The 16539-nt window shown below is 44.6% G+C and overlaps 2 protein-coding genes across 2 annotated transcripts in view; both read left to right on the top strand.

Moving 5' to 3' along the window:
* The window catches only part of Cage1 (cancer antigen 1), a 34114-nt gene extending 29022 nt beyond the window's left edge, over nucleotides 1-5092 (top strand). The window contains 2 exon segments of the mRNA XM_055595067.1: nucleotides 3053-3121; nucleotides 4972-5092. Coding sequence (XP_055451042.1) covers nucleotides 3053-3121; nucleotides 4972-5056 — 154 coding nt within the window. The 3' untranslated portion in view covers nucleotides 5057-5092.
* Nucleotides 5093-9567: 4475 nt separating this feature from the next.
* Nucleotides 9568-16539, top strand: part of Ssr1 (signal sequence receptor subunit 1) — a 16295-nt gene continuing 9323 nt past the window's right edge. The window contains exons 1-3 of the mRNA XM_055595088.1: nucleotides 9568-9739; nucleotides 11562-11674; nucleotides 15595-15682. Coding sequence (XP_055451063.1) covers nucleotides 9661-9739; nucleotides 11562-11674; nucleotides 15595-15682 — 280 coding nt within the window. The 5' untranslated portion in view covers nucleotides 9568-9660. The remainder of the gene's footprint in view (nucleotides 9740-11561; nucleotides 11675-15594; nucleotides 15683-16539) is intronic.

Below are 16539 nucleotides of genomic sequence, written 5' to 3'. Positions count from 1 at the left end.
TTCCTTCCTTCCTTCCTTCCTTCCTCCTTTCTCTCTTTCTCTTCTTTCCTTTTTCTTTCTCTCTTTTCTTTCTTTCTCTTATTCCCTTCCTTCCTTTCCTTCCTTCCCTCCTTCCCTCCCTCCTTCCTTCATCCTTCCTTCTCGACAGAGTTTCTCTGTGGAGCCTTGGCTGTCCTTGAACTCCATTTCCTATTTCAAAAAATCTTCACTAGCCTTGGGCTTCTTGTAACCTCGCTGCTGGAGCGAGGTGCTGTTCCTGCCTATCCTGCTCAATCCGGTCACCGGAAGAGCTCTTACAAGAAGACCATGGCCCCAGGCCTAGAGGGTGGTGGTAGAGCCGTGTTGATGACTGAGCCACTGGCCACGAAGGAGACTCAAGGGTTCAAGGGCTTTATGCTTTCCTTTTGAAGTTCTCCGTGAGGAATCAGTTGGCTCTCACTGCATCCTCACGAACATCAGCTTCACTCTCTTCTTCAGGATGAAGCGCCCACCCTACCCTGCCTGTGCCCTGCACCCGCAACCCTTCACCCTGCCTGTGCCCTCCACCCGCAGCCCTGCAGCTGATCAGCAGAGCAGACCTGGGTTTGTCGGCACCGCCCCCACTGCCCCTCCCGCCTGGTGGACAACAACCACCTTCACAGAAGACTCCTTGCGGGTTGGGCGGGTGGCACCCATATTCCATCCCTTCACATCTTTCCCAAGAAGGGAGGGGCCTAGCTGACAAGCCCTACAATGGAGGCCTAGATGGTCCGTTTTTGTGAATATGTAAAAGCTGGAGACAGGAATCCAGCAGATAAAGATCAAGAGATGGGCACTGAGAACAGCTCTGCTTTATTCCCATTCCAAATACAACTTGAAGGCTTCGCTTAACAAAATACCAGAAGTAGCTGGAAGTTTGGGGTGTAAGGGTTTATATCAGGTAGGAGTTAGGGAGAAGGAAGACAAGAAACCCCTTAAATTGTTGCTATGACACAGTGTAAACAGAGATCACCCCGTGTTCGTGTCACTTTCCAAAAGTGACTATTAACGTTAGAAGAAGAAATTCAGGTATAGAAATGTCCTAACAGCCTAAATGATGGTTCTAAGTCGTGGTTCTAGGGGTACAAAATGAGGACGGTACCAAATGTTCTACATTATGACCTAAACCAGGTAAACACATCTGCTTTACATCCATAACATTTTGTTTGGGTTTTTGTTTTCTCCAGGTTGTTTATTTGTTGTATGTTCAATGTATGTGCATAGGCTTGTGTGTGTGTTTGTGTGTGAGTGTGTGTGTAGGTCAGAGAACAACTTTTGGGCGCCATCTCCTTCCTGGGTTCTGTCTGGGGATACAAACCAGATTGAGGGCAAGAATTTTTGTTCACTGAGCCATCTCACCGACCTCTTATACCTCTGGTGTTTGCTGAGCTCTGCCATGGCTGTTGACTTTCCTTTGCTTGGAAAATTGAATTCCATCCTGTCACTTTCAGTCTGTGACCGTTTTTGTTTTTGTTTTTTTATTTTTTATTTATTTTTATTTATTATTATTATTATTTTATTTATTTATTTATTTTGCCTCTGAGATGCATTTCCTAGAGACAAAGGAACTTTGGATCATCCTTTTTAATCCAATCAGCCAGCCTGTGTCTTTGGGTTGGTTAGTTGGGCAGCTTAAAGCACTTCCACTCAGGGTTGGTTATTAGAGCTCTGTGCTGACTCCTGTAATTTGGCTGCTTGTTTCTCTGGTTAATTGGATTAGTAGATGTTCTTTTCTATCTCTCCTATTCATATTAGGGGGTTGTAAGTTTATTGTGCTCCTTGGTTCAGACTCTTGGTTCTTCCTCTGTATTTAGGGTTCCTTTAGGTATCCTTTGCCATGCTGACTTGGTAGCCCTCTGAATTGTTTTAGTTTGTGTTTGTCTTAAAATATCCATATCTCTCTACCATTCTAAAGACAATTTGCTGGCTATAACAATCTTATTTGGAAGTTACTTGCTTTTAGGACTTGAAATATAGCATTCCATGTTTTCCCTGGATTTTGGGGTTTCCTTTGAGAGGTTTGATGCACTGTATTTGCCTTTGTAGGTGGGTTGGCCTTTTTTCCCCTTGTAGCTTTTAGTTCTGTTTGTTTTGAACATGACTCTGTGTCCTGAAGAGTCTATTTGAGATTCTAAATGTCTCTCTTGCTTTGATTCCCTCCCCCTTCTTAATGCATAAAACCAGAAAACAGGCGCATCTCTAGCAGGCTAACAGAATGCTGGGACCATGCAGTGAGACTACCAGGCGTTTACCTGTGGTAAAGCAGCCCCAGATGAGGGTCTCTGTTAACACACCTCTAGGCTATATTACAGTGCACCCACTGTGCAAACAGACAAGAATAGCCAAATGCATTCTATATATTTGCTATTATCTATTACTATCTTTAGCCCTGGAACTTATAAAGGGAAAAATTGACCATGTATTCTGAATTTCCAGGAAAATACCCAGATTTCTATATGATGAGATAAACAGATGACTCATGATTAGCTTTGGATTAATGTTAGTTTTGAGGAAGATCTGATCATAAAATATGTAACAGAGTAATTTATTATAGATAAAAACCTTAGCTCATAATTTTTATAGTATCTACTCACAGTTTCTGTGGCGGTTTGAGTAAGAATGCCTCTCCTATATTTGAATGCTTGGGCCACTATTACTGGAACTGTTTGGGAAGGATTAGGAGGTGTGACATTGTTGGAGACAGTGTGTCGGGGGGGGGGGGGCTTGGTTCCAAAAGCCCATGCCAAGCCCAGTCTCTCTCTTTTTCTCTCTGCTTGCTCTTTGTGGATTAGGATGTAAAGCTCTCAGCCACTGATTGAGTGCCATGCCTGCCTGCTTCCTGCCATGATGATAATGGACTAATCCTCTAAAAGTATAAGCAAGCCCCCAATTATATACTTTCTGTAAAAATTGCCTTGATCATAATGTCTCTTCACAGCACTAGAACAGTAACTAAGACAGTCTCCAAAGAATCTACAAAATATTTATCTAGAAAAGTCCATTTTGTGTAAAATGCAATTGTTTCTTCCTTTAGTTTGGAAGAGAGAAATAGACATTTGGAAGATTTAATTAGAACGCCCAGAGAGAAAACCAGAAGGCCAAGGTAAGTTTTCCTTTTGTTTAAAAAAAAAAGTGTTTAAAATACATTTAGTAAATAATATATTTTAAAACTTTTCTCTCCTTATGTCTTTATTTAAGATAAGTATGAAGTATTTTGTACTTTCCTAGTATAAAACAGTAACTTGATCAACGTTTTCTTGTAGGCCTTGCACACTGGCACACACCTAAAACCCCCAGCTATCCCAAAGTTTAGCAAGATCCTGTGTCAAAAAGATTTTTTTTTTATCCTGTTTTTGAGCTGGTCTCACATCTGGGTTCTGTTTTTGTTTTTTTTAACTATGTTTTGCTATGCAGCACAGATTGCAAAACAAAATCCTTTCACCAACGGCTCCTGAGTTCTGAGATTACAGGCATGTTCCACCTACCTTGTTACCATAGGTTTTGTGGAGCTTGAATTAGAAGGCCAGGCTGCCTGCTGTCACAGAAGCTATATGCCTGATACTACACAGGTTATGAGCTGAGGTTCTTGTCTTCAATAAAGACGCTACCTTCTACATGTTTATAAACCGACTCCCTCCACTAATACAAAAATCTTAAATTCTTTAATTTTAGAAGAGTCTCATTCAGACACGTAGCTCAGTGCTATAGGGTAAGTACATAATCTCGTGGGTTGACTGTCTTACAGCTGGGTTCTAGCTTCAGCAGTACATATAATACTAAAATTGGAAAGTTAGAAAAGTCAGTTATTTTATATGATCACTTTGCAAACACTAGTTTTAAATCTGCTCAGGAGTTTTGTTTTTTATTTGTTTTGTTTTTCAAGACAGGGTTTCTCTGTGTAGCCTTTTCTGTATGGACTCACTTTATAGACCAGGCTGGCCTCAAACTCACAGAGACCACCTGCCTCTGCCTCTCTGAGTGCTGAGATCACAGGTGTGCGCTCAGGAGTTTTGACTTTCACTTTTAACACAGTGTGGGTTTTCTCTGAGTCCTAGAAACAAACTATGGGTTTTATTTCTAGAATCACTTTAAAATATTTTTATATAACTTTATACATTTACCAGTTGAGACATTTGTTGACTTGTCACATTTATTTTTACACATTTATTTATATGGATTTATTGTCTTTGAAACAAGGGAAAGAGGTCACAAGGGCTCCTAGATGGTAACTCCATTTGTGTGAAAACTCCAGACCCCCTGCAGGCTTCAGCCATGACTAACTCTGAAGTCTTGACTCACCTGCTGACTTCAGTGTCCCCATCAGAAGTTCAGCTTGAGACTTCCCCTAATTTTCTCCTCAAAATTACGGTGCAGAATCTGCCCAGTTGTTTCAGGCAGTGGAAACACTGGAACTTTGGGATTAAGAGACAGTCCCAGGTGTCTCTTTAAAATGTTTTTGTGTGTGTCTGTGCCTGTGTGTGGGTATGTACACGTGAGTGCAGGTGACCACAGAGGCCAGAGGCTTCGCACCCCTCTGATCTGCAGTTAGTTTTGTGGTGAGCCACCTGATGTGGGTGCTGGGAACCAGACTCTGGTCCCCCGCAAGAGCAGCACAAACTCTCAGCCACTGAGCCATCTCCGTCCCTGGGTGTCGAATTTTTTGCTTCAGCACTTGCAAGATTTTGTAGGTTTCATTTTGAAGCTGAGTCCTGACTTAAGTAAGTTAGGAGCCTATTCAATATAAGGAGACTGTGTTGGGCGAGCTCCACACTGAGCACGGACCGCACACTATGTGCTGAAAAGCTTCATCTTTTTAGGGTCTTATAGTTTGATATAAATGACAAGTTCTTGAAAGTGAGAGGCAAATATGCCAATAATGGTGTATTTTTCACCATAATCACTATTTTAGTCTTCTCTCCCCATTTTAACATCGTCTTTCTTTCTTTCTTACAGACCAAGATTAGAAAGTCGCCCGAAGTCCATGACATTGGTAGGTCATCTTGATGGCCACTGTAAAGAATGTTCTGTTTCCATGTGAACTGACAGTAATACTTGATTAAATATTCATTCCTGAAGTTATTTGATGTGTGCATGTGGTGGTGGACAAACTTGGCTGTTCCTCCCCAGGAGTCATCCATGTTGTTTTTGACACAGGATCTCTCACTGGCCTAGAACAAATAGGCCAGGCTGGGTGGCCAGTGAGCCCAGGAATCTTCCTGTCTCCATCTCCACAGTGCCAATACTACAAGCATGCAGCACTACTCAGCTCTTTAAAAATGTGGGTCTGGAAATGCAAATCAGGTGCCCCATTGTCTGCATACCAAACATGTGACCTATTGGTTATATCCTGGTTGGCTTCCTGTATGCCCTGTCCCTACCCTCCCCATTCCAACCCTTTGCCGAATCCTCAAACGAGGCTGAACATGCAGCTGTTGATCAGTACGTTCTGTTGGTGGAAATCCTTTCATGTCACCGAGGCCAGTGTTACACTTCAATCAGTTAGATGCAAGAGGGAGTAAGTGTGGAGAGTATAATGGTTCCAGAGGACATGCTGAATAAGTCACCATATCACCACGTCTATCTGTTGGAGTGCTCTATAAGGCAGCTCCTGTAAGGGCTTGGAAACAGAAAATGTTCAAGCCTTGGGACACTTGGACAAGATGGTCCACTAGAGCCTCCCAGAGGGGTTCAGACAGGCTCTATCTTTGGGAAGGGGCGGGGGTGGGGGTGTCTCATGACCTGACTGGATAGACAACCTGGAGGGCTCTGGACAGGTGGGAAGGGAGGCCTACACAGCACTGGATCAGCTAAGACCGACATGCATTAGGACAAATAGGAATGTGGTTGTGGTGGTTTGAATAGGAACGGCCTCACACACTCATGTCTGTGAACGCTTGGCCTATAGGAAGTGGCACGTTAGGAGGTGTGGCCTTGGAGTAGGTGTGGCCTTGTTGGAAAGCAAGGCTCATTCCACTGTGCCCAGGCTCTTTCTCCCCAGCTTCCACTCTCATCCTCTCATCTCCATGGGCCTGTACTGTCCAGGGTTTCTTGCGTTTAGCCCTGGCCTCCAAACCGCACCTGATGACTGTCTTCCCACAGCCTCTCACCAGGGTCTTCCTTCCCATCCTGCAAGCCCTCATATAAAACCAAAGCAGGTGGGGTGACACTCCCAGGCAGTGGCTTGTTATTTAGTCATCCTGCAGAGAAGGGGCCACAGAGGTGGGAATCTAGAGCCTAAAGAAAACCAGTGCTGGAGGTGGAGGGAAGCTTTACATCACTGTCACTGGATTTATCAGGTTTTAATGACACATTTGGAAGCCAAGCCTAACTGGACTAGACTGAGAAGAGAACTGCTAAATGAGAGTGAAGATTCACTGAAAGGAGAGGCCTCCGAGCCGTCAGGTTTGCAGTGGTGTGTGTTGATGGGAGTGACACACTGAGAAGCAGGAACCGTGATGTAGAGAAGGGTGCTCTAGAATCACGTCTCTACACAGGTGATGGGATCCAAACCGCAAATGATGACTGGCTTCTGATTGGCCTATAAACATTTTACTGTAAGAGAAAGGAGGACAGAGCCTGAGGGTGAAGAGGAAGGTTAAGTGGTGGGTTTTCTAGTGATCAACCTGGTGACCGGATTCCCTGTTCTTTCTGAAGTGTAGGCTGGGGAAGGAATGGAGGCTGTCTGGCTAATTGAGGAGCTGGTCAGGACAGCCTTGTTTACTCCACCCCCTGAGAGGTATACAGCAGAAAAATTCTTTTCTGCTCCTTGCTACAGGAAAGAACACTTAAGCATCTGTTCATATACAATAAACACAACTGTTTTGATTGATATTTTATTAGAGCTACAATGAAAAGTGGATTAAAAATTTGAGGAGACTGTCTCTGACATGAACTCAGTGGTTGGCTCTTTGACCTCTTCCTCCCCCATCCCCGGAGGTAGGAGCAGCTTTGCTAGGCCACAGAAGGACATTGCAGCCAGTCCTGATGAGTCCTGATAAGCTAGGGTCATACGGAAGGTGAGGAGGACCTCCACTATCAGTGGACTTAGAGAGTGGCAGTGTGGAGATGAAGGAAGGAGGATGGGATTGAGAGGGAATGAGGGAGGGAGCTACAGCTAGGATACAAAGTAAATTATAACTAATATTTAAAAAAAATAAAAATTTGAAAAAGAAAAAAACCCAAAAACTTAAAAAAAATTAAGGAGAAAAAATATAACAAAACCATATCTCACTGGCTCAACAAGTATTTAGGAGCTGGGCATGAGGGCACACACCTGTAATATTAGCACCTGGGAGGCTGAGGCAGGAGGGTCCAAGGCTTAAGGCCAACCTGGGCTACACAAGCTGGCCCTGTCTCAAAACAAAATGAAGTTCTCTGGTGTCACTGCTTTCTAGTTGTGTCATGATATATTCACAGACAGGAGACCCAAGAGCTATGGACTATATAAGATGGCAAATGCTAGGAAGCACACAGGGGAGGCCTGAGGGTGAGAGGCAGGAGGGCTGTAGTTTTGGGTGACAGGAACGGAGCTTGGGTGGTCTGGAAGAACAGCCGTTTCTCCAATCCAAGGGTTATAATTTTAAGGTGGGTCAGGACAAGTGCAGGAGGTGACAGATGAGTGACATTCTGAAGGACATGGAGAAACCCGGGGCGCAGGAAATTTTAATGATGCCGAGGCAAACTTAAGTACTAAGGAAAGTGATTTTCTGCTCCCACAAGTTATAAAAGAATCAGCTGAGGTGAAGTTACAGACACTGTCAGTGCACTCACTGCTTTCTAAGGTTTAACTTCTTCAGGTGAGGAGCACTTCTGGTCCCTCAATGTTCACAGTGTAAAGACAGTCTCTCTCACCTTTCTCAGGACATGTTTCAACCTATCTGAACCTGTTGTGGCTAATTAAGTTTAGATGTAAGCTGTGACTTCCACTCCACTCATCTCCCAATGAATTCTGAGGAGAGTTTATTTGTTCCCTGTATGACTTGGTGGCTCCGAAGATCCAGGCGGCCACTTGGCCTCTGTAGTGTTTTGAATGAGAATGGTTCCCACAGGCTCGTGTTTGAATACTTCATCACAGTTGATGGAACTGTTCCATAAGGCACAGTCCCGCCTTGTTGAAGATATGTCATTGGGTGTGGGCTCTGAAGTTTCAAAAGCTCACACTACTGAAGTTATATCTATGCCTTGTCCTTTTTAGTTTGTTTTTCGGGCCAGGGTAGCCTTTCTGTGTAGCCCTGGCTGTCCTGGACTTGCTTTGTAGACCATGCTAGCCTCAAACTCACAGAGATCCACTTGCTTCTGCCTTCCCGAGTGCTGGGATGAAAGACACACGCCACCACACCTGGCCTGTCTTGTCCTTTTGGCTCAATATGTAAGCTCTCAGGTATTGCCCCAGCACGGTATCTGCCTGCTCCCACTCTCCCTGATATGATGGCCATGAACTCGCCCTCTCAGATTGTAAAGAAACCTATAAAAGAAAGCATTTAATTTATAAGTTGCCTTGGTTATGGTGTCACAGCAACAACAGAAAAGTAACTAAACAGCCCTTAACCAACAGCCACATCCTGTTTCACACTGTCCAGCTGAAGATTCCAGGAATATACCAGAAGTAAGATTTTGTAGTGTTGTGGAAATAGCAGAAATACTAGGTGATTTCTAAGTCTGGATTGTTAGATAAGAAAATTCCAGTACTGAGTGAGGTGGTGTGGTGCAAGGATAATTAACGATCAGAGTTCAAACCCAGAACCCATATTGAGATGGAAGGAGAAAACTGATTCCCAGAAATTGTCCTCTGCCTGACCTCTGGATCTGTGCATTGCTAATTATACACGGCGCGCACGCGCGCGCACACACACACACACACACACACACACACACACAGATTGACTTAAAAGAATAAAACTCCAGCTGGAGAGAGGGCTCAGCGGCAAAGAGTACTAGCTGCTCTTCAAGAAAGTTCAATTCCCAGCACCCACATGGCAGTTCACAACTGTCTGTAACTCCTGGATCCGACACCCTCACACAAACATTCATGCAGACAAAATGCCAATGCACATTAAAAAATAAAATAAAATTTAATAGATTATTAAAAACAAAGAATGAAACTCCATAACTCTCATTGTTATTGCAGAGAATGGGGGTAGATTTTCCAGCCTACGTGAGTGTTTCCCTTTCTGCTTTATTTTCTGACAAAATGTTAACTCTATATAGCCTAGAGTTGCCTGGAACCGGCTACATAGCCCAGCTGGTCTCGAAGTCGCAATCCTCCTGCCTCAAACATTGGGATAACAGTGAGAGGCATCACTCATGGCTTTTTTTACTTTTTTGTTACCCACATCCTTTCTTTTACCAAGGACCGGTCCCCCTGGGCGGCCACTGAAGGAACTGAGCATCTGGAAGCCGAAAACCGGATCAGCAAGGCTCTCGCGGGAGCCCCGGGCCCCACCTCCGGCCACGTGATCTAGCGGGCCGCAGGCTCCGCCCCTGGGCGCCTAGAGGCCACGTCGGCGGTGGCGGGGCGGGCCGACGGCTGGCGCGCGTGCGTGCCCCGCCCCTCCTGCGGGGCCCGGATGAAGAGTAACGCCATTACCGCCGGAGCTGCCGAGAGCCCTAGCGGACGCGCACTGGACGCTGACCGGCCGCGCCATGAGACTCCTCCCCCGCCTCCTGCTGCTGTTCCTGCTGGCCTTCCCGGCCGCCGTGCTGCTCCGCGGTGGTCCCGGAGGTGAGGGGCCCTGGGGATGGGTCGGGCACCGCGGCGACCCCCCGCCCCGTCCCGCAGCTCTCCGCGGCCCGGCTCTCGGGGGCCGCGCTGCCCCCCAGGACCCGCCGCGGCGATCGCGGGCCCGGGGTGCTCGGTCCGGGAAACCCGCGCCGGGGCCGGCCTCCCCTCCCCGCCCGCGCCCGCCGCGAGCCGCCCGCCCCCGGTCCTCGGCCCCCGGCCTCTGCGCTGACGTGTCGCTAGCCCCACGCCGGGGCGCTTCCATTCATTCGCCCGGAGCCGGTTCTCCACCTCGGCTCCGTGCATCATCTTCGCGCGGTCCCCTTGCTCGCCCATCGCGGTCTCTGCGGACCTTTCAAAACGCCCCATTCTGCTTCTCGCCAGCCCTGGCGGGAATTCTTTCTTCCCCCTCTTCTGATTTCTCCTCCCTCCCCTCTCCCGTTTCTAGCCAGTTTTTGCTGGTTGGAAACGTGCTGGGAAAAAGTTACCCCGAGCTTCAAAAGTTGATTCATTCCAACGGTTAACCTGAGGTTTAAAAACTTGGCAGAGTGTGGAAAAAAAAAAAAAGTACAAAGTTTTCCAGCTGCCCTTCATGAACTTTGGTTTTTCTAGTTTACAAAAAGAATTGGTGTGAGTGGTCACCACAATTCCTTTCCTTTAAGTTTCTGTGGCCCATGACGATCCGTGTTCACGAGCTGTTTAGCCAAGCAAACAGAAGTGATTGCCCTCTGCTTAGTGGCTAGTGTGACTCCGAGTTATGACTGTTAGGGATTTTGGTTGGAGGTGCGGGACGGACGGACACAGGACTGATGTTGAGACAGAGTCCCATATAGGTCGCCCTGACTGGCTTCGAAGTCTGTAGCCCAGCACCACCTTGAATTTCTGATCCTTGTGCTGGGTTTCAGGTGTTTGTCACCACAGCCCGTGAATGAGGGTGGATGAGGCGGTGGGGATGAGCCCCGGGATTCCGGCTTGCAAGGCTTGCACGCTAACAACCGAGCTACTGCCCCTTGGGGTTTCCTTTTTTTTTCTTCTTCTTCTTTTATAACTGGCTTTTGAAAAAGACGTGCAAACTACGAATAAGCCTTTTTAACTCAGGGAAGTGAAAAGACTTAAAAACCCGTGGTCTTAATGACACTGTTTCTCTTGGGTGTTGCACGTGTGGCTTTTCCCACATTTTCCTTCCTTACCGAATTGCCACATCATCACTCTCTGAAAAGTGGTGGAAAGAACTGCTAGAACTTTGAAGGGCTTTTGAGGGTTTTGCCTGAAACCGATGTAGTATAACCTGTTGAAAAGGTTTTGTGTTTAAAACTATGATTTATAGAGTAGCATTACGGGTATACTTTATCATTATTTTTTTATACTTTAAACCTATCTGAAAATATGCTTGAAGTCATGTGCAAAAAAAAAAAAAGGATTTTTTTTCTTTGCTTCTAACCATGAAGCTACCAATATTTACTTTATTTTTTATTACACTGTGTGTGTGTGTGTGTGTGTGTGTGTGTGTGTGTGTGTGTTGCAGTGCATATGCAGAGGCTGGAGGACAGTTTGCAGGGTCTTGCCAAGGATCAGATTCACATGGGCCTGCTTGGTTTTTGTTTGTTTGTTTTGCTTTTTAATATTAAAAACATCACCATTAAAATTATCAAGCAGTAGTTAAGACTACTAATAAAATAATATAAATGTTTTATGCAGTGGCATGATTCAGTTGCCATAGTAATAAAAGGAGACTGTGTACTATATGTGTATCATTTTCTTTTCTAGACCTGATGTTTAAAGACACTGATAAGGGTTAACTGCTCTTTTTTAATTTTATTTTCAGGGTCATTGGCTGTGGCTCAAGATCTTACAGAAGATGAAGAAACAGTGGAAGATTCAATAATTGAAGATGAAGATGATGAAGCTGAAGTAGAGGAAGATGAACCCACAGATTTGGTTAGTGTTGTGTACTATATTTAGAATATATATGATATATTCTGAGCTAGATACTCAGCACAAGAATCTATTCTTTTTTATAGGCAAATTTGTGAATTAATTTTTAAGTTATATATGTGTGGTTATTTGCCCATGAGTGCAAATGCCTGGGGAGGCCAGGGGTATTGGATTCCCTGGAGCTGGAGTTAGAGTTATGACCTTTTCAGACATGGGTCCTCTGCAAAAGCCTTTGAGCCATCTCCCCTAAGGGCAACGTGAGAATGAGAGCAAGAATTTTCTGGAGTAGGGGAAGACAAGATGCACTGAAAAAGTCAAGGTCATTCATAAGTGAGTGTAGGAGAACAGTACAATGAAGTTAGCACCAGTCCCCGAGCTATTAAACTTTGGAGCCTGAGGTGCTTAGCTTTCTAAGTCTGTCTTTTTTCTTTTTTGTGCTTGCCTGCTTTCATCCAGTAACCTGACATTGACTCCCATGGGGCATCTCTACATGTAGCAGGACACTATTCTGGGTACTGGATTGAATTGATGAAGTAGTTCTCTGCTTTCCCAAAGTTCATGTTCTAATGGGTAACGTGTTGTTTTGGGAGCAGGAGATGAAGAGCAGGTGGTAAAATATTCCTTACGAATAGTAAGGGTTAGAGAAGAGCTCTTAGAAGTTAGCTCTGAAATGTGTGCTCCGATAATGACCATGAGACTATTTGGCTCAGAGCTAGAGAGATGGCTCAGCAGTTAAGATGCTGGCTGCTCTTCCAGAGAACCGGGTTCTTTTCCTCCACACCCACATAGCTGCTTACAAACATCTATAATTTCAGTTCTAGGAGATCTGGTACCCTGTTCTGGCTTCCATGGACACTGTACATCTGATCCACAGATACACATGTAGGCAAAACACCCATACACATAAAGTCTAAACAACAACAAAAAAAGAGCTCAAATTAGGGTTATTGCAACATGCTTCCTACTAATTTGCTAATTTTCTGCCCAAGGGTACTGCAATCTGTCCTCCACAGATTTTTTTTTTAAGTTTGTTTTTATTTTTATGGATGTACCTGCCACTTAAGCTGGTGGTTTGCTCTTTTGTTTTTTGGGGTGTTTTTTTGTTTTTGTGTAGAATACCATTAGTATGTGTACTTTTCTGGCTCTCCCACCGTTAAGAGACATTGACTGGTGACCTGTGCCAAGCCTTACACCCGGGGCTCTGCGTCTTCAATCCATTCCATTAAATGCACAGCCTTGAATAGATGAATGCATTCCTATTTCATAGTTGTAAATATTTGGCTGTGCTTTGGGTGAGATAATTTAGAATATGTTGGAATGTAATTTAGGATTAAAGATGATGTTTGGGATTTTGAAATTTTTGCATACATGGAAATTTAATGAGGGGTTGTATCCTTTTTCTGAATCATTTGACCCGTCTTGTACTGAAATGTACCTACCGAGGAGAAAGGAGATCAAAATGGGGTGTGAATCCTTTTTTAAGAAGTTGGTCCAAACTTCTCTCATCGGAAAAATAAATGGTCAGGATAGGCTGAAACAAGAAGTGGAAGTATCCTTCGTTGTGTGTAGACTGTCGATGAACGATGAGTTCTTAGAGCTACAGCCACTACAGAGTTACCTCTGGGCCTGTGAGCTAGAGCTTCCATTGTAACCACTCCCCGAATTTCTGCTAGCAGCTTATACTCGGCTCTCAGAGCATGGAGGAGTTGGGAGATTATGGCAGAATCCTGAGTTGTCTTGAGATTCATTCACACACACACACACACACACACACACCCTTGATTACACTTTCTAAAGCTAGAGATTGAGGGGTACTTTGCCATCGACTTAAAAGGTTTTGTTTGTTTTTCCTAATTAATCTATACTAACACTACCCTTAGGTGGTTACTCTTTCAGTTCGATCGGTATTGTCCTTTCATGCCTGGCCGCTGGCCACTGAACTTGTCTCCCTATAGACTGCCCATGTTCCCTGCTCTCTCTGCTTATGGAGGTGGTCTGAGATACATGGACTGGTTTGCTGTTGCACAGGTCGTAGGCACTGGACTTTGTGTTCCTTTGTAACAGGAGGTAAATCATAAGGTAGAAGAGTTATTTATCTTACTTTCTGGGTTCACATCTGCTCTTCAAACATTGCTTGCTTTAACCCCTGTGTCAGTCCTTTGGCAACAGCATTGGCTTTGGTATCACAAAGTGGGGGCCTTCAGTAGTGAGCTCTTATTAATTCATTTCCTCCTAACAGAGAGGTGTGCTCACCCTAAGGTCCCCATCTCATCCTGTAGATGAGGGTTCTTTACTTTTGTAGCCTCTGAAGCATCAGTCCTTCTCATTGACACTGAGGTCTGGAGCTGCACACATGCAGACGTACTGTCTTCCAACCTTCAGTTACTACTCGCCTTTTTACCTTTGCCTATACCAGGGACTTCCTGAAAGTAATCTGTAGTTTTTCTCTTACTTTAGCTTCATATCCATTATCTTCCAGGATCTGTTCTTTATGTGTGATGAAAATTGCTAAGGTCACCAGCAACCTACTTGCAATTTTTCTGGTTACATAGTTCAGGCCCTTTTTTAGTATTAGTGCTGTTAGTATTTGAATCCCTTTGAGTTGGTTTCCGGGTCACCCCTTTCTCTTTCCTGCCTACTTGCTCCTGGGACTGTGTAGGCTACATCCTTCTGCTTGCTCCGTAGTGTTGGTGAATGTTGATGTTAACCACTCCAGCCATGTTGATGGCTTTCAGATCTCCTTTCCAGCCCCTTGCCTTAAGAAGTCCATATTATATTTCTGCTTTTTTTAGCAGGATAGCAGCACCTCCAATTTTGTGTATGCACAATGGAGTCTGGCACTTTCCAGTCCATCCTACCCCCATAAAGGATTGTCTGCTTTACTATAGCTCCAGTGGGTTGAACTGTTTGATGTCGTTTTCTTTTGTTCTATTCTGAAGTCTATTAATCAAATCTTAGTTGCAATTTTGCTCTCTCTCTTGTCCCCCTCAAATATAGTTTTTTATTTTATCCTTACAGAATGTTTTTAGTCTCCCCATCTCAGGTATATTTGCCTACTTGCATCTTATATTTTAGAGACAGTTGCTCAAGCCGGCTTCTTAACTCCTATGCTTAAGCAATCCTGCCTGAGCCTCCAAAAGTTATATCTCACCTTGTGGAGTCTTCAGATTTAAGGATCTATGTCTTTGCGGGGGGTGGAGGGGGGGGGGGCGGCTGTTTGTAGGGGGGATGTCCATACCATTTCAGTGGTATATGATTGATTGTCTTGAGGAACTTAATTGGAATGGAAATTTTTCAGGGCTGCTAATAAGGTGGTTGTGAACAGGGCTGGGCAAATCAGGCTGGCCAGATCTAGCTTTGCTCATCCATTATTGTCTGGCGGCTTTCACACAGCAGCAGCAGAGGTGAGTATCGACAGGGAGAGGGACCTTATGGTTTGCCTTTAAAAGGAAGCCAGTTTGCAAGTGTCTGTTCTAGGAACTTTGCAGTTCAAGGTGTGGCTGTGCTGGTAGCCATGATGACATTTCAAACAGAATTTCAGGCTTTACCTGAGGTAGAGCTACCAGATTCCTAGTGACTTGGTATGCACATTTTCATGCGCTGTCTTAGAAGTTCTGTTTAACTGATGAAGTGTAGAGCAAAGTAACACCATTATACTTACTTGGCAGGAAGAGCCACAATCCAGGCGGTAGCTTTCCTAGGGAGAGGCCAATCCACTGCACTTCCAGGGTTTCCCCAATGCAAGAAACCTCACTGTGTAAACTGTGACAGTGCGGGACCGTGTTCATGTTCTCTTAAAAAAAATTAGAAATTCATACCACTAGTACCAAGAAAGCAGTATTTTATCCCACTCTAGTGAAAGTCTGTGCTGCAGTGATTTCTCACCTTTTTCACAGGTCTGTTTTTAATGTTGTTTCCCTTAGGCAGAAGATAAGGAAGAAGAAGATGTGTCTGGTGAACCAGAAGCTTCACCAAGTGCAGACACAACTATCTTATTTGTAAAAGGAGAAGGTAATACAGAAGTGTTTGTTTTAATTCCTGCCTTATATATATGAATACTGGTGTGTGTAGTAATCTTGGTATAAAAGGGAAAAAATAAATGCTCTTTGGCTTACCTAGAAATTAAACATTCTTCTCAAAGATAGTTTTTAAAACATTATGTGTGTATGTGGGTGCACATGGCCCACTGGGGGCATGTGCAGCCTTGAAGACAGCTTGCAGGAGGCCCATCCTTCACCGTGGGCTCTGGGGATCAGACTCGGGTTTTTAGGCCGACGTGCCGAACATTTACTCACTCAGCCACCTTACCAGCCCCGAGTGCCATTCTTGAAATCATTTCCAAGCAGTGTCAGGAATATCATTTTGTTTAGTTTTGATGACTTGAGTTTAATCCTTGGAAGCCGTGTTAAAGAGCCAGCAGTCACATAAAAAGGGCAGTTAGGATTGTTCATGGAGGATGTGAGGCAGCTAGCCTCGAGTGGGCAGCATTGCAGAAACAAGAGAGCCCTTTCCTCAGCAAGTGAAGGAGAGAGCCAACTCCTAGAAATGGTCCTCTGTGCTACGGTGTGCACGCACACTCATCCACATACTAACTCAAGATCCTCCTGCCTCAGGCTCCCAAGTGCTGAGATTTTAGGCATGTATTATCAGACCTGTCTAGAATTCGGTGGTATTTTAGAATGTTTAAGTATCAGTGAAATGTCTATAATTAGGCCTTGGTTACAGCATAGCATTAATTTAAAAAAGAATGTTATGGTTGTGGATTTCTTGCCCCAAATGCATAGGACCAGAAGTGGTTTGGGTTTTTTTTTTTCTTTTCTCTGTGTGTGTGTGTGTGTGTGTGTGTGTGTGTGTGTGTGTGTGTGTGT

The sequence above is a fragment of the Psammomys obesus genome, unplaced genomic scaffold (genome assembly GCF_907164565.1).
Source record: "Psammomys obesus unplaced genomic scaffold, mPsaObe1.curated_primary_1811, whole genome shotgun sequence".
Taxonomy (NCBI): Eukaryota; Metazoa; Chordata; class Mammalia; order Rodentia; family Muridae; genus Psammomys; species Psammomys obesus.
The sequence above is the reverse complement of the archived record's forward strand: the minus strand, read 5'-3'. Positions and strand labels throughout refer to the sequence as shown.